We start from the raw sequence: 24,837 nt of genomic DNA, 5'->3' as shown, positions 1-24,837 counted from the left end.
ATGCACAATTCCCAAAGTGAGACTGCATAGGATACCCAGAGAATCCTACCTTTGGCTAACTCCTTCTCACATTGATCTGCCTGCATGTTTGGCTGTAAACTATAATCCCTGCCAAAAATAATTCCAAGATGCTTCCACACTGCATACGGCAAGGCCCATTGTGCTTAGCAGCTGCCCTGCCCAAGTTTTCAGGATCAAAATCACCTTCACACAATGTATCTCCACTGTTTCTAGGAACAGGATAGTGTGAAAGATATAACAGGTGACACAGCTTGTTTACAGGTACGGCCTCAGCAAGCCAGCTGCAAACCTTGCTAAGGGTAGACTCTCGAAGAGTCGGCCAGGAACACAAGAAACCACAGCCAGGATGCTGCTGTGCTGTCTGAGGGCATGCCAAGACACACAACATCCACAGTCACAAGCAAGAGGCACAGTTGAGGACCACTGCCGGCAGACCACTGATCGCAGCTGGGACTCCGCAACGTAATAGAATGGGAAAGGATCTGAATGAATTAAAACTAGTATCACGGAGGCTGTAATTACCAGGTGACTCCATTTCTCTTCTGGGAGTTTTTTGCACCTGCTGCTACTAGGGTTGCCAACCTCCAGATACTAGCTAGAGATCTCCTGCTATTATACCTGATCTCCAGCCAGATATCAGTTCACCTGGAGAAAATGGCTGCTTTGGCCACTGGACTCTATGGCATTGAAGTTCCTCCCCTCACCAAACCCTGCCCTCCTCAGGCTCTGCCCCAAAAACCTCCCACTGGTGGTGAAGAGGGACCTGGCAACCCTAGCTGCTACTGGTGGTGGCCCACACCCCTGCCTTTTCCTATGATATTGTGTGTATAAAGTGCCTTCAAGTCACAGCCGACTTATGGCGACCCCTTTTGGGATTTTCATGGCAAGAGACTAACAGAGGTGGTTTGCCAGTGCCTTTCTCTGCACAGCAATCCTGGTATTCCTTGGTGGTCTCCCATCCAAATACTAACCAGGGCTGACCCTGCTTAGCTTCCAAGATCTGACGAAATCAGGCTCGCCTGGGTCACCCAGGTCAGGGCTTCCTATGATATTACATATGTGTAAAAATGGCAAATTTCCTAAGGAAACATATCGGCCAATGCCCTTCTGGTCACTATTATACTTCTGGGAGAAATGATAGCAGCACTGAAGGCACAGAAGGCAGAATTCTTGTGCTCTGGTCCTTTCAATGGGGGCAGGAGAGGTTCCGTCCATGAAAAACGCAAGCACCGGTTTCTGATTCCAGGGGATTTAGGCAACCCTGATTAACTTCAGGCCACACCTCTTCATAAAGTAAAATTAGGCAGTCGGGACATTAAACTAGGGATACAAATAACATACCTCCACAGGGGGCACAACACAACGCGGCATTTGGTTCAACAGTCTGCAACAGTCAAAGGAACCCTATAGAATGCAGCTAAAAATATTGTCCATCGCTGGGAAAACTGTACCTGACCTGAATAGTTCGGGCTATCCAAATCTCATCAGCTAAGCAGGGTCAACCCTGGTTAGTATTTGGATGGGAGACCCCCAAGGAAGTCCAGGGTTGCTACACAGAGGCAGGCGTTGGAAAAACCCCTCTGAATGTCTCATCTTGAAAACCACATGAGGTAAGTCAGCTGCAATTTGACTGCAAAACGGAGTTGTTCTGCTGAGTGTATGGTTGAGGACAGCAAAGGTTGCCATCCCGCTGGCCTCCCTTCTCTTCCTTCCCCCTCTTCTTCCTCTACTGTGGGGATGCTATAACTGAAGGACGCTGTCAATTTTAATTAATATTCTAGCTTAACTTGTATACTGTATTGGTTTTAATTGTATAATAATGTTTCACGCCACTCTTGAGCCCGACTTGTCAGGATAGAGTGGCCTAAAAAATCTAATAAATTATTATTATTTCTATGTGATCCTTTTAAGTGAAGATACCTGGGACTGAACCTGGGATCTTCTGCATGCCAAGTTAATGCTTGACCACTGACCATCGGGGTGATGGGCAGATGGTCTTTCCCCATGAACCACTTTCCTGATGGAAACTGATTTTCACAGTCAAATGATACGACAACCGCCATATAAGCAAACTGTTAAAGTGTAACATCGCTAAACCTGCTAGGCTGTGCCATTTAAATTCTTGTGGATTGCATCCCATATTTTAAAATTAAAGCACCACTGAGTAAGGTCACAGTGTGGCAAGTACTTTGGTACACTTTGCTGCATGAGCACGTAAAAATGAGCCTACAAAGCTGCCATACTGAGTCAAACCACTGGTCAGTCCATCTCAGTATTGTCTACTCTGGCTGGCAGCAGCTCTCTAGGGTCTCGGGCAGAGAAAGGCCTTTCCCAACACTTGCAATATATGATCCCTTAACTGGAGATGCCCAGGGTTAGAACCCAGGACCCTGCACTGAACCATACACCTTTTGTGATATGTTTGTGGGGGGGGGGGAGCAACCACGTGGGTGGGGGCCCACTGCTCAGATCTTCCCACCCACCCCCCTTCCCATCAGGAGGAAGGGGAATGATTGAGTGGGACAGGACCCATACAGTCAGTCCCATTCACAACAGTGTGACAGTTGTACATATACTGCCGCCATGTTGGATCTCGCCATGGGGAATCGGTTCCCATGCAGCACTGTGTGTGTGTGTGCAAAGGATTGTTTGAAACATTGTCACTTTCAGCACGCTACCTCAGGGGATGCACCAAATGCCAGGTATCCTTTGTCTAGTCACTGCAGATGAGATTTAGGTCCAAATCCTATTAACTGAAGGTTACTGTCTGTTAAGGCACTACATTGGCCAGGCCCGTCTTGCTGGCTATGTATGAAAGCTCTCACTGAGAGATGGGTGGATGCCACCCCCAACCTTTCAACATATACCAGGTGTAGGCACTCGCGTTTATTTCCGCCACACAGCATCAGAAAATAAACGTTGGATGCTATTTGGACAATGCCAGCAGGTTTTCATTTAAACACATACCCAAAGTTTTTTTTAAAAAAAACCCCAACACTATAAAATTATTGGAGGGGTGTGTGGAATAAAAGAATACCCTTTGTATTCTGTTTCTTGTCACATACAAATTGATATAAAATAAATGCTAACCTAATAAAATACTGCATTTATATAAATGGCACAACAACGTCCAATTAAAAAACAATGAAAACAGATATATAAGAAGGCAGGTTCTATCTTACTCCAGCATCTGCATTTTTTCACCCAAGCCAGAAACCAATTTGTCAAGCGACCCTTTGTGGTCTAGCCAAGCTTCACATCTCCCCTCGTCTGTGGGCTTTGGCTGCCACAGCACCGCCTTCTTCCTCCTCCTCTTCTTCCTCCTCGTAGTTTTCATCGCGACCTTCTTTTGGGTTGGTTTCTTCTTGAATTTCGTGCTCTTGATCTGTCCCGTCATTCATTTTTTCTTCAGCCTGAATGGGCAAGGCGGAAGAAACCTCAGAACAAGGACGAGTCATCCAACGTTTCGAAAACAGAATAAACCCGCCCCTCTGGTGCAACTGCAACAGCTAGAGCAGGGGTGTCAAACGCACTGGTTATGAGGGCCAGATATGACATAAATGTCACTTGGTTGGATCGGGCCATGCCTCGCCAGCCCAGAACAGAACTGGAGGGGCTGGCTGCCGCAGCTGGCTCACAGCCTGGATAAGAGCTGTCAAGGGGCTGGATATTTGACACCCCTGAGCTACAGCATAACATAAAATGCACCAGCCAGAAGATGCAACATAAAGCAAATCAGGATCATTGCGCGGCTGATGGAAGCTGATTCAGGAAGCCTTGAACATCAGGATTTCAAGCTGGTCCTATTCTATGGGAGTGTATTTGCTAGAAAGATACAAGCCTAGGGTTGTGACAAAACTCTAGTTGACGTGTCAGATGTACTAACACACATGAACACATGAAGCTGCCTTATACTGAATCAGACTCTTAGTCCATCAAAGTCAGTACTGTCTACTCAGATCGGCAGCAGCTCCCCAGGGTCCCAGGCAAAGGTCTTTCACAGCACCTACTTGCCTGGTTCCTTTAACTGGAGATGCCAAGGATTGAACCTGGGACCGTCTGCATGCCAAGCAGATGCTCTACCACGGAGCCACAGCCCTTGTATTCAACCAGTGCAGTGATTAGTGTCGGACTAGGATCCGGGATGCCCAGATTCAAATCCTTACACCGCCACAAAGCTCTCTGGATCACCTTGGGCCAAGGCACACTCTCTCAGCCAGGGTTTTTATGAGGATAAATTGGGAAAGGGAGAAACATAAATGTTGCTCTGCTCACTTGAGTATAGATGGGTTCTTATGTCTTCTGGCTAATTCGTATCCCAAATATGTGTTGGGATGTTGATCAGTTGACCACCCAAAATTGCCAACTGACTGCTTATTACTATTAATCATATCCTGCTTTTCTTCCTAGCAGGGAACGAAAGCAGCTTACAACATTGCTCTCTTCTCCTCCATTCTATTCTCAGAACAACATCCCATCAAGAAGGGATTCTGGCTCAGTTGTCCCAGGTCCTAATCCAGTATTCTAACCATCATGTCACACCAGCTCTTCAAACCTTCGGAACCAGGCCCACCTCCCATAATAGTAACCCCTTCTCTCTGCCAAACCTCAGCTATCCGCCATGTTTATTGAGCATTTTGTCTACACACGTTTTCATCGTTTTCACCATAAGGTTCTTCGCCGTTGTGTTCCAGATCCCGCTTTTTCTCTTCAGTCAGATCTCCCTGGGCCTGTAAGAAATACACAGCAGTGAAGAAAGCAAGAATCCATTATTAGCCACTTGCGTCTCATGTGCATCTTTAGAGAGATGCCTTCCCGATACAAGGCATAGGAGGAGAATTCCGGCATTCTGTAGTATAAAGGTGACCGAGGAAAAGAATGGGAATTTTCTCCTGTTTACACATAGTGCAATTCGGCTTTCATTATTCTCAGACACAAATGCTTCTGGTAGATGCACAGGTTTATTCCAGCAATGAAAACACTCCGAAGGAGGATGTGTGAGTGGATTACACATCTTTACTTTAATTATTTTGTTCATATGACCAATTCGGCCCTGAACAATGAGGGATTACACATCATATCCAGAGGCTCATGCTACTTGCAGACTCCAAGATCCAAAAATATCCTCAACCCTTAGTATTCCCCCACGTTCCATGATTTATTACCTCTTCTTCTCCCTCCTCCTGGTACTGCTCATCCACATTGTCTTCTTGTTGATCAGGGTTACCCACCATCTGCAGATAATTGAAAGAACAGAATCAATTGGGGGCTTCATCCTGTGAATTCTAGAGCTGCTGCCTCTGTTTGGCAGCAAACATCTCTGCTGGTGCAGCGTTTACTGAGACATGTCTATTTATTTGTCAGATTGCATTCCAGGGCACTGCAAATAAGCAAAGCCGTAGGCAAGATATTAGACAGCAAGGGCCTGGCAGATGAAGCCACTGACTATTTAACCAGTTGTTCAATGATAGTGAACAGGCTAAAAGATGGCATGCTCCCTCTCAACCTCTTCTCGCTGGTACAAACGCTTCCAAGTTCTTCATTCTGCCCCTTACCAATACCAAGCATTATGCCTGCACCCATATCAGCTGTGGCTAAAGCTAACTGAGGTGCCCTTGGAAGCAGAAATAGAGATTAAAGTTTGGAACAAAATAAAAAAAGGGGAACCTGGTAAGGCTTAACCAAGTGAATAATAGTGGGTTGAATTCCACCAGCTTTTCTACTGCCGCAAGAGGAAAGGGTGGCAATCGTATCCAATTATCTCGCACACGTCAGCCTTATCCGACATGGCAGTTTATCCTCAGAGGTGCCATGACTTATCCACAGAGGTGCCTGGACTTTTTTGGCGGGTGGGCACCTCTTCCTTCTTGTGCCAGCAGAAATCCAACCTATCGGTACCAGTGCAACACTTAATGAGAGCCAGAGTGGTGTAGTGGTTAAGAACGGTGGTTTGGAGCAGTGGAGTCTGATCTGGAGAATCGGGTTTGATTCCCCACTCCTCCACATGAGCGGCGGAGGCTAATCTAGTGAACCGGGTTGGTTCCCTCACTCCTGCACACAAAGCCAGCTGGGTGACATGGGGCTAGTCACTCTCTCAGCCCCACCCACCTCACAGGGTGTCTGTTGTGGGGAGGGTAAGGAAGGCGATTGTAAGCCGGTTTGATTCTCCCTTAAGTGGCAGAGAAAGTCGGCATATAAAAACCAACTCTTCTTCTCTTCTTCTTCTTCTTAATAGAAGTCAAGGTCAGAAAAGAGAGGAATTCTCACTCACGACAGAGCTGGGAGAACTTACAGAAAATCCCATGGACCATACTCGCTCATTTAATTGTGCTGGACTGTGATACGTCTACACTGGCACAGGAAGCTTGTCACGGTCTTGAGTTTCATTGTTACTAACTCCAGTTTCAAACCCTTCACAAACAATTTTCACACAGAAAATCCAAGTTGCGTTAGATGCAAAGCCCTCTCTCTTAAGGAGCTCTGTCAAAGTATAACACTATAATTTTTAGGAGACACTGGGGAAAAATTGTTCAAGCAGACTTCTAGTGATTTAATAAACTGAGCTATATTATTTGGGGCTGTTTTTATTTTTATATATAGTTTTATTTTTATATATGGTTTTATTAGGTTCTGTGGTGCTCTGGTTTTACTTTGTTGGTTCAACTGCTGCTTTGAGTTCAGCTAAAGAAAAGTGGGATAGAACCTTTTCAAGAAACGAAACAACAGTATAGTTTGCCTTCCTTGGAATTCAACATTTTGAATGTAGAAAATGGGACACAACTGGAATTTTCCACAGATTTATTTTCTTGTGCTAAGAAACACCATCTTATTATTACCTGTATATACAACATGGTGGGTTGGATCCAGCCATACTTTAAACACAATCTTCCTTATTACTGCTTTCCTGCACCCCATTTGGGTAAGAAGGAGCGCAGGGAGCTGTTCCTGTTGGCAGCAGAGGATAGGACTTGCAATAATGGGTTTAAATTGCAGGAGGAAAGGTACCGGCTGGACATTAGGGAAAAAATGTTTTACAGTAAGAGTGGTTCGACAGTGGAATCAGCTACCTAGGAAGGTGCTGAGCTCCCCCTCGCTGGCAGTCTTTAAACAGAGGCTGGACAAACACTTGTCAGGGATGCTCTAGGCTGATCCTGCATTAAGCAGGCGGTTGGACTAGATGGCCTGTATGGCCCCTTCCAACTCTATGATTCTATCCCTGTAGATCCCATGTTCTTCCCATGATCCTCAGCTCAGACTTTTTTTGATGCAGATCCCCTTTCCTTTTTCACCTGCTGAAAAGCTGGTTGGGTTCAACTCATGTCAGCCTGGCCCAGTGCCCGCTCCCACACAACTCAGCCCAGCCCACTGATGACAGCAGCCCCTGTGCAACTTGTGTTGGCCAAGGTGACTTGTCTTGGCCACCTCACAACTCAGCCAGACTTTTCCCAGGGAGCGGCTGCCAGGGCACGGGAAGGAGGGAAAGCTGAAGACAGGGGGCGGGTAAAGGTATGTTGGCCAATGGCTAAGAAGAAGAGAAGGAAGCCAGAAAAAAAACGAGAGGCCATGGGGGCAGCCAGAGAAGGAGCAGAGGAAATAGTGGGGAGAGGATTCAGGGAAAATAATATGCCTCCCACAAGTCCTTGTGGGCCCCTTGTTTGTACTTATACAACATGGAAGTTTTTTAGATCGATGCATATAAATTAGAATGAGATTTTTTTAAACAAAGTATAAAAGGCAAGGATAAATGAGCTGGTACTGATGCTGAGAGACTGTAAAGATACAGTTAAGATTAATTTCAACTCTGTAATAGTCCAGATTTAAACCGATTTGTCTTTATGATGAGCTTTAGCACTATCCTTCCTTGGCTGGATTAATTTTATTAAAATGGTGATTTTTACCATACCTAAGCTTTTTTGTTCTCTAACTTTCCCATTTCTACACAAGATAAGAAGTTGAAGGAATGGCAAAGAATGATGAATTAATTTATATAGGGAACAAAACAATAAAATTAACCTCAACACAAGATAAATGGAAGCTGTGGGATTCCAAATCTGAAACCCTACTATTACACTGCTAGACTTTTATAAATGGGTGGCTCAGAGTGAGGATTAATCATTAATTTTGATACAACAAGCCTTTATATGGGTGCCTCCTTGATAGAACCCAGTAGCCAGGAAAGCTTTAAAAACTGAGGCACAACGCACATGCACCAATTCCAAAATTCATTTTCGAAATTCTCCTCATGAAATTGTATGGAAGGTTCAGTCCTTGAGAAACTGCAGAAGAGTGAATCGCTGCCGTTGAAGAAGAAGAGTTGGTTTTTATACCCCCTTTTCTCTACCGAAAGGAGTCTCAAAGCAACTTACAATCACCCCTAACACACACACAACCAGCACCTTGTGAGGTAGGTGAGGCTGAGAGAGTTGAGAGAACTGTGACTGGCCCAAGGTCACCCAGCAGGCTGCATGTGGAGGAGTGGGGAATCGAACCCAGTTCTCCAGATTAGAGGCCACGACTCATGTGGAGGAGTGGGGAATCAAACCTGGTTCTCCAGATTAGAGTCCTCCACTCTTAACCACTACACCACGTTGGCTTTCAATGCTACTGCTGTGTGGGAGAAGTGCTGTGAAGCCTCTCATTGTGATGATTCTTCCACATTGGAGCCATGAGGTAACAAACAGGGCTGGCTACCAGGGCCTCCTCAGACAATTTTGTCTTCTGCAAGCACTCACAACTAAATGCTCTTCCACCTCAGGATTCTCTTGTTTCTGGTCATGTGGCTTCAGAGGCTTATCCTCCTCGGGCAGCGCCTCCTCTCTCTCTTGTTCCGCTTCCTCAAACTCATCTTCTCCCTGATTGTTGGGATCATCAGCTGGGTTGACATCATCCACAGCTGCCTTCCGCTGCTGGGGGAAAAAGTCAAAAAGAATGTCAAATTCCTGCCTGCCTAGTGCATTTTCATCCCACCCTTTCTCAAAGGAGCTCAGAGCAGTACACATAGTTCTCCCTTCTCCACCCTCCAAAATCTGCTTTGTACTATAACTTTACCACTATTGTTGCTTTTTTTTTTTGTCTCAAAAGCCCTTTGCTTTAGAACAGGGGTTCCCAGCCTTTTTTAACCTGTGGGCACTTAGGAATTCTGACACGGGTGGTGGGCTATATACAGGGGACGGAAGTAAATGCTTGCTTGTATGGGACTTATTCACAAATTAGATTTTTTATTAGACTATCAATTAGATTATTTATCAATTAGACTTTTACTCTGCCTTTCCTCCAAGAAGCTCGGCAGATGACCCTCCACCACACATCTTCATAACAATAGTATAAGGCAGGTTAAACTGAGAGAACACATGCCTGCCCCCAAGGTCTCCCAGTAAACTTCAAGGCAGAGTGGGGGTTTGAACCTGGTTCTTCCAGTTGTAGATGTGTGGCTCAGTGGTAGAGCATCTGCTTTGCATGCAGAAGGTCCCGGGTTCAATCCCCGGCATCTCCAGTTAAAAGATCCAGGTAGTAAGAGATGTGAAAGACCTCTCCCTGAGATCCTGGAAAGCTGCTGCCAGTCTGAGTAGACAATACTGGCCTTGATGGACCAATGGTCTGATTCAGTATAAGGCAGCTTCATGTGTTCATGTGCCTTCTAACCACTAAACCACGAAGCAGACAGGTGCCTCGTGAGTTCATCTTTTCCTGCTATCACTCTGCTTCCTCAAACTAATTTTGCACAGTAAGTAAAGTCTGTTCTACACACCCTGCTGGATGGGGTAGTAAGATCACCCAGCTGGCTTCATGTGCAGGAGTGGGGAAACCATCCTAGCTCACCAGATTAGCATCCACCGCTCATGTGGAGGAGTGGAGAATCAGACCCGGTTCTCCAGATTAGAGTCCACTGCTCCTAACCACCCACTCTTAACCACTACACCACGCTAGCTCCCTGCAGAAATAGTCCTGATCTAGCACCTTTACTAGTTCAAGACACACAGAATAATTTCCCCCCTAATTTTTTTCCTGAAATGCGTGCATCAATTCACATGCATCTGTACATCTTTATTTGTAACTACCAGTTGGGCACTTCGTGTCTCCTTTCTTTTCTCTCTACAGTGCTGTCCCTCCTTCCTTTTTGCCTCTGTCAGAACATAAATCGCTTTTAATATGGTGACCACAACATAGAATTGCCCTAGTTAACTTCGGCTCTAGGCAAGTCAGTTACAAAGATACCGAGACGTGCATTTGCTAAATATGAAAGCCTCCCCCACCAACCAAATAACAAAACTCACAGCTCCTTCATTCTGCTCGCCTTCTGCTTGGTGGTCGAGGTCCTGGCCCTGCTGCTCATTTGCATTGATTTGATCTTCCTCCTCTGCTTCGTGGGGATGGTGGTTGTGCTGGTGATAGTCTGACCAAAAATAAGTCAAATAATTAATTCATTTATTCACCGCCTCCCACATTTAAAAGGACCATCATCAGACTGAGCACCAGATTTGTAGCACACACACACACACACACACACATATACACACACACACAGAGCTTGGATCCATGGATGGAAATATTTCCACCTGCAGAACATGATGATCTCACCTCTCCACTCCCACTCCAGCCCACCCCATACACCCCAAATGCTGGCCCTGAATTGGGCTGCCGCAAGGGAATGGCGTATGCCATTTCTGGAAAATGTGCAAATGCAGAAATTGATGCGTTCGGTCCATTACAGAAACGGAAATTCATCTTTTGTCCAAAAGGGACACTGTTTACAAATGACTGAAATACGAATCATAGTGATGTAATACTAAACTACACGTGAACACATGAAGCTGCCTTAAACTGAATCAGACCCTGGGTCCATCAAAGTCAGTGTTGTCTACTCTGACCGGCAGTGGCTCTCCAGGGTCTCAGGCAGAGGTCTTTCACATCACCTATTCGCCTAGTTCCTTTAACTGGAGATGCCGGGGATTGAACCTGGAACCTTCTGCATGCCAAGCAGATGCTCTCCCACTGAGCCACAGCCCCTCCCCTTCTGTATACTAATATAACAAATATTTTTAAAGGGCTTTCAATTAATATTCAGTCATGCGTTAGTGCTATTTAAAGATCAGAGTCCTGAACGAGAGAAAGGCAGTCTATAAATATATAAAGGGGTGGGGGGAAATCACTCACTTTCGTCTTCTTCCTGAGCCCCTTGTTCCTCTCCTTGTACAATATCCTGATCGAGATTGTCATAATGAGACTGTTGGCTGAAAAGATTATATAGACAGGTCAGTTCAGAGTCACAGGCTTTTGCTGTTGGAAAATATGCAGGCCATCACGAGTGATTCACTCTTAGGAAACAAAAAAAATATCAACTCGCTAGGTGCTAGTTAGGTATTCCAGGTAGAAAGGGATAGACGGAGGGTAACAGAAGAAAAAAAGAATTAATTTTGTTCTCTGGATAAGGAAGACAGCAATCGTATCTCTCTCTGTGACTGACAAGGCCTCACTTCCCCCATCAGCTGCAATTATGTAAGCAAGCGGGGAACAGAAAGGCCTTATCCCCCCTCCCATCCCCTTCCAGAGGAAGCCACCTGCTTTTACCTGGAGGGCCTGACCCAGACACAACTCAACACTCATCTTCCAGAAGCTATGGAGAGCAAGATTAAGAGCTGACCTGTTGTCTTCAAATAGGTAATATTAGTCCAGAGAACCAGCACAATGTAGTGGTTAAGAGTGGTGGGACTGTAATTTGGAGAACTGGGTTCCATTCCCCACTCCTCCACATGAAGCCTACTGGGTGACCATGGGGTAGTCACAGTTCTCTCAAAACTCTCTCGGAGGCAGGCAATGGCAAACCACTTCCGAATGTCTCTTGCCTTGAAAACCCTACGGGGTCGCCATAAGTCGGCTGTGACTCGATGGCCCTTGACACACACACAATACCACTCCAAGCTCCTTCTTCCATACCACGACAAAGTAAGGAAGTTTTACACTGCAATTCTAAGCGGACTTACACCCTTCTAAATCCACTGAAGTCAATGGGGCTTAGAAAGATGTAACTCCACTTGGGATTGCACTATTAGCAGGGTAGTAGCTATCAGTCTTTGGTCCTCTGAACCCCAAGGTTCTTCAAGGTGAAGCTTAGTCATGGCAGACGAGCTTCCCCACTCAGAACCAATATTAAAAATATATTTTAAAAATATATACAATAAATATACCCTGAGATGTGAAATCTGTGCTTGGTTAATTTTGAAGCACATTCTCAGTTCATACAGCACAACAGCGAGGCCCAACGGGTCTTGCCAGCTCTGAGTGAACTCATGTATTTCCTAGAATACTTCCCCACTCCTAGAATCTTCTGCAACAGGCAGAGATTCTATGATTATGGCCAGTTAATGTGGAAAAGGTTCTCTGATGGAAGGAATTTAATAACTACTGTGGTAGAGCAGGCACTGAGAATACTTTTAAAAATACTTTTAAAAATGCTTGCTGTCAGAACACGGCATAGTGATGAGAATCAGTGTGGTTCAGAGTGTCAGACTAGTATCTAGGGCTGCCAACCTCCAGGTGGGGGCTGGAGATCTCCTGGGATTACAGCTGATCTCCAGACGACAGAGGTCAGTTCCCCTGAAGAAAACGGCTGCCTCGGAGGATGGACTTTATAGCGTTATACCTTGCTGAGGTCCCTCTCCTCTCCAAACCATGCCCTCCCCAGGCTCCACCCCCCCCCAAATCCCCAGGTATTTCCAAAGCAGGAGTTGGCAATCCTACTAGCATCTGAGAAACCTAGGTTCAAATCCCACCCTGCCACAAAACTCACTGATTGACCTCTCTCTCTCTCTCACCCTACTCTACCTCACAGGACCCTTGTGGAGATAAAATGGGGAAAGGGAATCATGTGTACTGCCCTGAGCTCCTTGGAGAAATGATATGATTTTTTAAAAAATGTACCAAACCCATGAACACATGAAGCTGACTTATACTGAATCAGACCCTTAGTCCATGAAAGTCAGTATTGTCGACTCAGGCCGGCAGCGGCTCTCCAGGGTCTCAGGCAGAGGTCTTTCACATCTCCTACCTGCCTTGTCCCTTTAACTGGAGATGCCGGGGATTGAACCTGGGACCTTCTGCATATCAAGCAGATGCTCTACCACTGAGCAGCAGCCCCTCCCCAGACGGAACACTCCTCCTTTGGCCTGGTTCAAGCATCTTGGCGTCTGCCCCAGATCATACAAAACAGACTGTGTGTCCACAGCCAGCCAGAGGAAAAATTCAAGAATTTTCTAGTAGCGCCAGGCATTTTAAAAAGTTGAGGCACTGAACTCCCCCCTTCTCTGAGGTGACAGGAACCCAAGAAGATAACCTGAGGTGGTGTTTAAATTGCTCCTCGTCCTGCTCGGCCTGTCTCCGGAAGGACAGCTCTTTCTCTTGAAGTTGCTGCTGCCGTAGCAACTGCTCTTGCAGCCTCCCCTGATGCAAGGACTCCTGATGTTCCCTCAGGCGAGTGGCTTCTTCCGCTCGTTGGGCTGCCAGCCGCTGCTGCTCCAGCTGTTCTTCGTAGGCCGATTTGTACCTTGTTATAGTCTTCACTGTAGCGGGTTCCTGGTGGAAGACACAAAGTGGTGCATATTTTAAGTCCTAGGCAGAGGACCAAATTCAGAACTGAAAGGAGCTGTTAACTGCAAACGGCACGGCGACTACAAGCGGGCGCTTATTTATTTTTAAAGTATATACTGCTTCTCCAGAGGCCTGCTTGTGACAGCTTGAAAAGTAAAAATGATATAGAAAAATCATACAGCAAGGTAAAAAACACACACCACATAATAAAGCAAGGCACAAAACAGCCTAAAATGATATTCACAGAAGTCCTCAGGCTAGAAGCAGAATAGAGAAACACCTAAAAAAAGATGGAGAAGAAGAGTTGGTTTTTATATGCCGACTTTCTCTACCACTTAAGGAAGAATCAAACTGGCTTACAATCACTTTCCCTTTCCTACAACAGACATGTGAGCACAAGAGAGCAGGGGAACGGGCGCGCTGTCTCTCCCCCCCCCCCCCCCGCCGTGGAGAATGGCCAGGTCCCCCTTTCCCTTGCCCTCAATGGTTGGGAGGCTAAAGCCTCCCCTCCCCTCTAGCCGTGCGATTGCTGGGCGGGCGGCTTGGCGGTTCCTGACCCCCCCCCGCCCATCAGCTGTTGGGCTTCCTTTGGTAAACCTGGCCTCTGGCTGAGTCCCATTAAGAGGCCATGTCTACCCACTGGCTTTCTTGGCAGTAGACCTGGACTCCGAGGAGGGGAAAAAGTCCCCCTTCAGAGGCCAGGTCTACCAATTGGCTTCTTTGGGCCTCCGGCGGCCAGGTCTACTGCCAAGAAAGCCAATGGGTAGACCTGGCCTCCCAATGGGACTCAGCCGGAGGCCAGGTCTACCAATAGGCTTTTATGGTGGTAGACCAGGCCTCCAGGCGGGGAGGGGGAAATGGCAGGGACTTACAATTTAATTTTTATCAATAAATAAGATCACTATTAAGTATGATATCAAGTTTTATTCAGTGTACCTATAGTTTAATTAAGACTTAAAACTTTAATTAAAGTTTATTAAGTTAATAAACAGTGTACCTACCTATATAGTTTAAGTTTAAGAAATTTGGCTCTCAAAAGAAACCTCAATCGTTGTACTGTTGATATTTGGCTCTTTTGAGTAATGAGTTTGCCGACCCCTGACATAGGACAATAGTATGCTAGGAAAGGAAGCTTCCCACTGAGAAAAGAAATGGGAATGCTGAGAGAAAGTCTGAATTGGTGGGGGGGAGAAAACAAGAACAAAGTGCAAAATGAAGAAAGGTGACGAATGAAAGGAGGAAGAGATGAAAGAAAATAAGACAACAAGAGAGACAAGTCCTGGAAGTTTACGTTTTTGCCTTGGGGACTGACTGGTTGGATCGAACCAAAGAAAGTGGTACTGAAACACCTATTGCACTTGTAATCATAAAAAAGACCATAGGGCTAAGAAAACACATTTTAAAACAGGAAAAGAACATCTCCACATCCAAAAAAATGTTTTTGGGAGGTTCGAAATGGGAGAGAAAAGGACACTGAAGCCCACAGTAAATTACAAACCAAGAGTTCTTGCACAACCAACAACAGGAAAATTCAATGTGTGGCGGGGGAGAGGCAGGGTTATGCCTGCTGCTCCGTCTCTACTCTGTTCGAAAGACCCACACATTGGGGGTAAGTTGAATGGGAGGAGGCAGCAGTTATCTCCTGAAAAAAGGAACAAGCACAGGAGGAGGAGAAACGGGCTCCTGCCCTCTTTAGCCACCCAGAAGCCCAGCCCAGTTTTTAAGCAGACAGAGGATTTCCCACGGCACAGGGATGCAAATCTCAGAGATGCAAAAGAGAATTATTTCTTGGTCTGATGAAAAGCCCGCCATTCACTGCTCTGTGCTTTGTTTGTACATGTGGCATTTGTAAAGGAATCACTGCGTTCCTGAAGAAGAATATTTGAAACCACTGAGCCATGGCTTCTCCCCATACTAGAGGTTTTAAAGAAAAACAGTGCACCTCCAAGTGAGCATGTTCATGGAGCTCGTTGGTTTCTTCTTCATTCTCCTTCCATTCATGCTCCTCCGGTGTTTGGTCCAGATCCTCCGCTAAGCGCTCGGGCTGACCGGCTTGTTCCATTTCTTCCTCTTCCAGTTCCTTTTTGCGCTCCGCTTCTACCTGTTCCAGGTGCTGCTCCTCGTCTTCTCCTGCTTCTTGCTTCTGCTGAATGTTTAGTTCCTGGTGAGCGTGACCTTCGATCGCTTTCCCACGGGGATGGAAAGGCACGGCTCCATCTTCTCTTCCTTCCGCATGGACTACTTCTGCTTCTTGAGGGTGCTCAGCATTCAGGGTCACCTGCAACCATATGGAAGAGTCAGTCTGGGCTGCCTGTTTCAAATGCTTAAGCGCCACAAGTCTATACACCAAGTACAACACAGTCCTGTAACATTTTATAAATTCTTTTTGAGATGACCCTGAACAAGATATTAGAAGGAGGAGGAGGAGGAGAAGGAGAAGAGTTGGTTTTATATGCCGACTTTCTCTACCACTTAAGGAAGAATCAAACAGTCTTACAATCACCTTCCTTCCCCCCTCACAACAGACACCCTGTGAGGTAGGTGGGGCTGAGAGAGCTCTCAAAGAGCTGTGACTAACCCAAGGTCACCCAGCTGGCTTCATGTGTAGGAGTGGGGAATCAAACCCGGTTCTCCAGATTAGAGTCCGCTGGCCTTGAATGAAGGCATGGAGGAGACAGAGCAATGTAACCGACACACAGAGACAGGAACAACCCCAGCAAGGAAACTGCTGTTTCCCTGACCTGAGGAATATTAAATGTGGGAGTGATCTTTAAAATGGCAGGTAATCAACAAGTGAGGATAGGATGGCAGGGAAAGGCAGACAGAGAAAGAGGGAGAGCTGATTACCCAGAATCCTATAGAGGAGGAGGAAGAAATTGCCCCAGCCAATTTGCGAGCAACATGTGCTAGAACCCCCCGCCCCAATGGGCTACATTCACTACTCCAAATACATGTATACATATGAGGGCCAGTGTGCTACATTAGATTGCCCCCAAGATGCTCAAATGCCCACTCAACCATGAAACTCTTGAGCTAAAAGTAGACACTACACACCATTTACTCGTTGGCAATTTCTCTGCTGCCAGAGTATCCTCAGGAACGAACAATTTACAGCAGAGAAAGGCTGCTGGACCCTTTCTCTCCTTGTTCCCATAAAACCACTTCTTCGCCTGCCCACCCAAGGTTCCAGACCCATGCCTGAAAGCTGCTTCAGAAAAGCCTGAAGGCAAATTGATTCAGTTCTTCGGCTGAGTCATTTTGATGAGCCAAGGGTACTCAGTTCTGCCCAGTATGAGGTGCAGCGTGAGTCTGATTTGGCCTAGGATAACAGAAACCGTAACAGCAGGCAACCACATAATTCAGGCAGGGAAGGTGAGTTTCAGACTGCAGATACAACTATACAAATGCTTATGATCTATAATTAAATAGGTAGAAGAAGAAGAGTCGGTTTTTATATGCCAATTTTCTCTACCTTTTAAGGAGAATCAAACGGGTTTACAATCGCCTTCCCTTCCTCTCCACACAACAGACACCTTGTGAGGTAGGTGAGGCTGAGAGGGTTCGGAGCGCACTGTGACTTGTCCAAGGTCACACAGCTGGTTTCGTGTGTAGGAGTGGGGAAACAACTCAAGTTCACCAGATTAGCCTCTGCCACTCATGTGGAGGAGCGGGGAATCGAACCCGGTTCTCCAGATTAGAGTCCACTGCTCTTAACCACTACACCACGCTGGCTCTCACACTGGGTATATCTATTAGATATATCTATTATGGGGAAAATTGGGTCATTCGGCTTAAAGGTTAAGGGGCTGAACGATCAAGTTAAAAGACAGCACCTATTTCAACTTCATCCAAAATAAAAATGCAAACATAAAAAAGGAAAATAATAAAAAAAATAAGAGAATACAGCCTAGAAAGCAACACTGAAAGTTGAATCATCAGCTGTCAGCCGCCTATGCTTCGACGGCAAATACCAGCAAGACCTTACAGGTGGTTGTGATTCTTGCTCGACTTCTGAGTCTTGTTTCTTACTTGTTTGATTTTTTTCAGCAAGAAAGTTGGGATCTTATTACTTCTCTGTCCCTCTGCGCTGCCACAGGGAGGCTGGATTGATGTTCCAGTAGCCAGTGGCTTTTTAAAGGGGATAATGGTTTGTTGTTTGTTTCTTTGAACTCCTCTCATACTCTTTTACGCCTTTTTCTGGTTTTCAAAAACCTATTCTTAATTTGTTTACATTCCGATCTTGCACGTAGCTATGTACCTACCAATCATCACTAAACAGATATAGCTTTTTAACACCCCCACCCCATGCATACTTTCTGATTTGGTACACCTTTGTCTGTGTGTGTGTGTAAAGTGCCGTCAAGTCGCAGCCGACTTATGGCAACCCCTTTTGGGGTTTTCATGGTAAGAGACTAACAGAGGTGGTTTGCCAGTGCCTTCCTCTGCACAGCAACCCTGGTATTCCTTGTGGTCTCCCATCCAAATACTAACCAGGGCTGACCCTGCTTAGCTTCTGAGATCAGACGAGATCAGGCTAGCCTGGTCAGGGCCATCCAGGTCAGGGCGCACCTTTGTCTACTAGACATTTAAAAATAAAAGCAGCAGTATGGTTAGGCCTAGAGGTTGCAAAAGCCCTGCAGATGTCTGCAAATTCAAAGAACAGCAGTGCAGTTATTAACTGAGTTCAAAGGTGCATCTTGTAAGTTTCATAAGCTCCAGGAATTGTACTGCAAAATATTAAGGATACTAACAAAGGCAAGTCGGGGCATAGGGGCCTGCAGTACAGATGGCTTCAAAAAAGGATTCTGCAAATTCACAGACCAGCAATGACTATCAACCACAACTATGAAAGCCTGTGTAGTGTAGAGGGTAGAGTGTCCAACTAGGATAGGGTTGCCAGGTCCCTCTTCTCCTCCGGCGGGAAGATTTTGCGATTAAGCGCATGTGCGAAGGCGTCACTTCCAGTTTAGAACCGGAAGTGCCGCTTCACAAGGGGCCTTATACCTCTTAGTTTGAGTGGTAAAGTGGCCCTTTACCACTCAAACTAAGAGGTATAAGGCCCCTCGCGAGGCGGAACTTCTGGTTTTAAACCGGAAATGATGCGCGCGTGCACATTTGCCCACTGACCCTCAGGTGGTCGGCAGGCAGAGGGGTAAATTGCCAGGGGTTTGCCCGCCACCAGCGGGCACCTGGCAACCCTAAACTAGGACCCGGGAGACCCAGGTTTGAATCCCCATTCTGTCATGGAAGCTCGCTGGATGACCTTGGGCCAGTCACTCTCTCTTAATTAATAAAATTAATCTTCTATATTCAGAGGCAGCATACCTCTGATTGCCCTGACCTGGATCGCCCCAGGCTAGCCCGAACTCATCAGATCTCGAAGGTCGGTTATGCATAGGTACTTTCACTTACATTCATCCCCTTTCTGTCTCGGTTGTCCCTGGAATTGATGCATGAGTTTTCCATCCATTAGAGATTACCTTGCTGCCAGCCCTCACAAAACCCAGGCCTTGTCATTCCTCTGTTAACCCAATTCTTCTCTCTCCCCTGAGCTCAGCCCGGGTGAAATCCCTGTGCATAAGGCAAAGTGCGGGACAAGCAAGCTTGGTTTCACTCACAGCCAATTACAAAGCAGCATGCCCGGAGCTGGGGACTCAAATACTTCCTGCTTTCAGCTTCCTTGGAGCTTTCTCAGCAAAAGAAAGGCTTTTTAAAACCGAAGCTTGGATTTCTCCCCCCGCCCTTTAAGATTGCTCGGTTTTTTTGTTTTTTTTCTTCTTAAAATGCTTTTTTATGCAGCAATTGGTTTTGGGGGCGATTTTCTCTCACAGTAAGCTCTATAAAGTAAGCCAATTACAAAGCAGTATTTAAAGGGGAGGGGACTTGATCTGAGCTCAGAAATTGCTGGTGCACAGATTCCCAACAGGAAAGTGTGAGTCCAGCGAGCGAAAAACCTCAGGTAAAACTCCCGTGCATAAACAACCAAAAGCTCACCAGGATCAGCCCTGGTCAGTATTTGGATGGGAGACCACCAAGGAAGCCCAGGGTCCCTATACAGAGGCAGGCAATGGCAAATCACCTCTGAATGTCTCTTGCCCTGAAAACCCTATGGGTTCACCATATGTCGGTTGTGACTTGACAGCAAAACCCCCCAACAATTCTGATTTCCAGATGCTAGGAAGAAACAACAAGGGAGTGCTGTGTTTCATGCACTGCCAATAGCTTCCCAAGGGAACCAGGGTAGCCACTTTTGCAAACAAATATGGTGGATGAGATGGATCTTGATCTGATCCAACAAAGCAACTTTTATCAAGCGCTGGCGAATACCTAAGGGCAAGTCCATGTATACGGGCTTGTGTCAGAAATCAAACACAGAGGCCAGCATAGTCCCAACACCTCAAGCGCTAAACACTGGAAAAGTGAATGGGGTTCACATGGTCCACTGCGAATCAGAGTGGGGAAGCCATCATCACCAAGTGATAAGCTGTTAGGTGAACACATGAAGCTGCCTTCTACTGAATCAGACCCTTGGTCCATCGAAGTCAGTATTGTCTATTCAGATGGGAAGCGGCTCTCCAGGGTCTCAGGCAGAGGTCTTTCACATCACCTACTTGCCTACTCCCTTTAAATGGAGATGCCGGGGATTGAACCTGGGACCTTCTGCGTGCCAAGCAGATGCTCTACCACTGAGCCACAGTCCCTCCCCTAAATGACATACATCCGTGTGCAAAATATCAAAAATGAAAGACGTTGCATTGAAGGGCTCAGGTGCCTGTGCAAATTCGTCATGTCTGCATTGCGTACAGCTTTTGCTTTAAAACAGATTGCCTCCCATCAGCCATGTTTATGCAACCGTTTGCCTTCCAACCCACCAGCCTCATTTACTGCCAAGAGCTCGCATTACAGATCCGAGACAGCCTGTTGTTGTGCTTTATTCTTTCTATATTTTATTACTTTTTATGGGGATAATGTTTTTTTAAAAAAATAAAAGTTCTTCCTATTAAATCAAAACTGAAGTTGGCAAGGCAAACAGGACAACACCTGGGTTCTAAGAGACTTTCTGTTGGTTAGCTATAGCAACGCGGCATTTGGAAAGGGCAAAGATCCTACAGGACAAGTGTCCACTAGAATGTTTATGTCCGTACACCCACGCCAGTAAAGCACGTAAAACCTTTCCCTTCTGACTTTAGGTCATTCAAGCTTGTGTAAAAACAAATGCAGCCACTCTTAAAACATGTGCTACAGACCACCGCATCGTTTTTTTCTGCCCTTTGTAGGTAGCCACATTTTCTTACTTGCCACATCAAAAGCCTTTCAAGCAGACCCTCGGGGGGGGGGGGGAACCCTCAACTCCTTCTGATGCAGTTGTGAAGGCATAGCAGAATCAACGCTAGGTCTATTTAACTGTTTAGACATTTATGACCCCTTTTTTCTCTCCAATGGAGAACCAAAGCAAATCAGGACAACTTTCTCCCCTCCTCTGGTTTTATCTTCACAGTGACCCAGTGAGGTAGGTTAGGCTTAAGAGAGTGAGCTTCCTTGATAGGCAGAGTGGGGATTTGAACCAGAACCTCTCAGATCTAAGAGCCACACTGAGAACCAGCGTGGTGTAATGGATAAGAAGCAGTGGACTCTAATCTGGATAACTGGGTTTGTTTCCCCACTCCTACACATGAAGTCTTCTGGGTGACATTGGGCTAGTCACAGTTCTCTCAGAACTCTCTCAGCCCCACTTACCTCATAAGGATTCTGTTGTGGGGAGAGGAAGGGAAGGTGATTGTAAGCCGGTTTGAGACTCCTTAAAGGTAGAGAAAATGGGGATATAAGAACCAACTCTTCTTCTTCTAGTTCAGCACTCTAACACCTACACCACCTGTTCTGTGGTAAGTCAGGATGAAAGCAAACTGGAAGCACTGGTAATAGGGTTGCCAACCTCCAGGTGGTTATGCAATAGAATCAGCAGTAATTGCCAAGAAAAATTCTACTATAACAATTTTGTAAAATGAAATATTAGTGATATTATATTTTCATATATAAATATACGCAACTTATAGTACATAGACAACTTATAAGAACACCTGGAGAAAAATGACAGCTTTGGCCATTGGACTCTATGGCATTGAAATCCCTCCCCAAACCCCGCCCTCCTCAGGCTCCACCCCAAAAACTTCCCACCATTGGTGAAGAGGGACCTGGCAACCCTTACTGTATCTTCTCTGAAATAAGTTGGGATGAAGGCAACGGAGAAGCACTGCCAGGTTGATATCTACTGTGTGATAAGTGGCAGCCTATTCAGGGTTACTTTGATCATGACCATGAAATGTCTCTCCCTCACGGAACAAGTCACAAACCTGGCAACTCCAATTTGTTACCTAGCAGTGCCTCACCTTTCCCCTTCAAGCTATCCATTCATGACAGCTACACTGAAATGCAATTCCGCAAGTGTTCAGGCAGCCCTCATTACACTTCACACTGGAGAAAAGCTTATAGTGTGAAACTTCGCTCTACATTTCCCAGAATTAACCAATTAAGGTTGTGTGTTTTTTTTAATCCTTTCTATAATAAACATCAGTCACACTTGCACTATTAGAAACAGAACTCAAAATCAGCGAACAGTACCACAGGCTGCTAAACACACTATCACACAAGAGCAAGTGTGGGATAGTCGCTAGAGAAGGGGTCCCCAACCTTTTTGAGCCTGCAGACCCATCTGGCATTCTGACCCGGGCAGGGTGGGTGCAGCAACAAAATGGCTGCCACAAAATGGCTGCCGCAAGAGGTGGAGCCAGCCACAAAATGATTGCCTCGACTTAATTTCAGTAACACAATGCAGACCTTTGCACTGTGGTGACAGCTGCTGCCAAAGCAACATTTCAAGCTTTGAGTCAAGTGCAGAAGGCACGTCAGGGCTGGCACTTCTATGGTTAACCCTGGTGGGTTCCAGCAACTGTTGTAGAGTTGCCAGCCTCCAGATAATGGAGAGAAATAGACACCACTGTACTAATATCAGGAGGATGAGGAACTCAGTACAGGAGCGAAGTGTATACAAAGTGCAAAAAAAATTATAGGCTACCAAAATGACATAACATTACAGCAATACACACTATATACACTACTAAGTAGAAACATACAAGCTAAGACAAACAACGTGATTGTACAAGGTGGAAAAAAGTGTCAAAATGACATAGCTAATGTTCATAAAGTCTCTCTTAATTGTAGGAGAAATGGTATCCAAAGGATTTTCAACGAGGTTCCCAACGAGGAGACGATCATTTCGAGTTAACAATGAACAGATCTTCATCAGTCCTTCAACGCCTCTTGTACATTCATTCATTCAAATATTCTCCCATAACGGGTAAGATTTCAAAAAGTGCCAAATCATTATTATTTCCCACAAAGGTTAAGAGAGATTTCTTCCCACATGGGGTAAGGATTATAGTGTAGCCTCCAGATAATAGCAGGAGATATCCTGCTATTACAACTGATCTCCAACCGATAGAGATCAGTTCACCAGGAGAAAATGGCCTCTTTGGCAATTGGAGTCCATGGCATTGAAGTCCCTGCCCTCCCGTAACTCTGCCCTCCTCAGGCTCTGCCCCAAAAACCTCCCACCAGTGGTGAAGAGGGACCTGGTGACCCTAAACTGTTGTGACAAGTAATTAACAGCAGTAAGAGCATTAATAAGGTAAGTAAACAGGGAAGGTTCAACTGAGAAGGAATGAGAAGCAACAACCGGGTTCGAAAGAGTGAGGCTTTAACTAGGCCTCTTGTGCTTGCTGGTAAGAAGTAGGAAGGCACAAGTGGCAGGCTCTTTTCCCCAAGACTCTCCCAACAGTCAATAATCAGAGGCCTCTTTCAAACTGCCCTTATAATTTGTTTGAGCAACCAGTTGCTAATGGATTTTTGTGTCATTTTAGACACAACCGCTTTGGCTCCCAACTGCTAATGGTTTTTTTTAAAACCTTTTCAGACAAAGTCGCTTGTGTCCTGTTGGCATCCCAGGGCCCAGATGTTTTTAATGAAAACTGCTTTCTCCCATTTTTAATTCTTCCCTGCGCTTCTGAATCGCTCCACCGTGCTGTGAGTGCTTCTGAAAGGACTGCTTTCCCCCCGCCTTTTTTTTAGCAGCACATTCTTTTTCAGCTTTTTTTTAACTTTCAAAGATTAGCGCTATAGCACCATAGCAGCCCAATGCATCCAAATGCTGGTGATATAGCACTGAATTGCTATATCACCAGCATTCAAATGCATTGGGTTGCTATGGTGCTATAGCGCTAATCTTTGAATGTTCAAAAAAAAGTTGAAAAGGAACACATTGCTTAAAAAGGAGGGGACGGGGAAGCGCAGCACTGTTTGAAATGGCCAGAGCACTTCAGAATGCTTTTGAGACGGCTCATAGGCAGATTGAAATGAGCTGTATGAAGCGCCCGTCCCTGTATTGCTTTACTCGGAATCAGGCCAACTATGGATAACGTCTTGTTTAGAACAGTAATCTGAAAGGGGCCAAAGTCTCTTCCTTCAGCTTCAGGAAGTAGTGGGACTCCAAGAAGTTCTTTCTTCCAACTTCTTCAGTACCTGCTGGTGTTCTCAGACACGTTCCTAGCTGTAGGTCTCCTTCAGACCTCTTGTTCACCTTCCTTCCCTTTCCCTCCCCTCTGGCAAAGGCAACTGTTTCTATATCAGTGTCAGGCTGTTAGGAGATGTAGTCCCTCAGAAATTCCATTACAGCTCCTTGCAGGCTGACAGAGAATCTTTCCTTCTGAGGCATGTTAGCCAAAAGACGACTCAAAGCCCTTCCCACTAATTTATGGGGGACAGCTAACTGCAATTTTCTGGTGAGCGAGGAAAAGGCATTCTGCAAACAGTTCAATACACACATTGCTCTTAACCACTACTTCACATGTTCCAGAAGACAGCCCCGAAATGCACTTTATGAGTTCTCTTATTAAGGGCAGGCAGTCCAGGCCAGCCGGAGGAGAGAAGTGCAAAAAGGAAACCACCACACGTGTCATCCAAAAAGCAAAGTCAAAAGGGAAGCAAAGCTTAAACAGCAATACGAAAAAAAAATACACACCAATCCCTGTTCATAGTACGTTTGTATTCACCCTGACTTACCTTAGAGGGTTGTCGTCAAGTTCACCACGATCACCTGAGAGCAGTTCGTCATACACACACATACACAATCACAATCTAAAATGTTAATGGTTATTGCTTTGCCAGCTGGCTATTCCT

At 45.8% G+C, this 24,837-nt stretch overlaps 1 protein-coding gene and 1 non-coding gene across 2 annotated transcripts in view; one reads left to right on the top strand and one right to left on the bottom strand.

The window, feature by feature from the left end:
• Positions 1-3,275: 3,275 nt before the first annotated feature.
• GOLIM4 (golgi integral membrane protein 4) overlaps positions 3,276-24,837 on the bottom strand; it is a 56,192-nt gene continuing 34,630 nt past the window's right edge. The window contains exons 9-16 of the mRNA XM_056850136.1: positions 15,548-15,883; positions 13,352-13,590; positions 11,176-11,252; positions 10,296-10,414; positions 8,754-8,927; positions 5,187-5,255; positions 4,671-4,751; positions 3,276-3,434 (exon numbers count right to left, since the gene is read on the bottom strand). Of these exons, the coding sequence (XP_056706114.1) occupies positions 3,276-3,434; positions 4,671-4,751; positions 5,187-5,255; positions 8,754-8,927; positions 10,296-10,414; positions 11,176-11,252; positions 13,352-13,590; positions 15,548-15,883 (1,254 nt within the window). The remainder of the gene's footprint in view (positions 3,435-4,670; positions 4,752-5,186; positions 5,256-8,753; positions 8,928-10,295; positions 10,415-11,175; positions 11,253-13,351; positions 13,591-15,547; positions 15,884-24,837) is intronic.
• Positions 9,447-9,514, top strand: TRNAA-UGC (transfer RNA alanine (anticodon UGC)). The gene has a single exon. It is a non-coding gene; the product is annotated as a tRNA-Ala (tRNA).

This window comes from Euleptes europaea, chromosome 5 (genome assembly GCF_029931775.1).
Source record: "Euleptes europaea isolate rEulEur1 chromosome 5, rEulEur1.hap1, whole genome shotgun sequence".
Taxonomy (NCBI): domain Eukaryota; kingdom Metazoa; phylum Chordata; class Lepidosauria; order Squamata; family Sphaerodactylidae; genus Euleptes; species Euleptes europaea.
The sequence above is the reverse complement of the archived record's forward strand: the minus strand, read 5'-3'. Positions and strand labels throughout refer to the sequence as shown.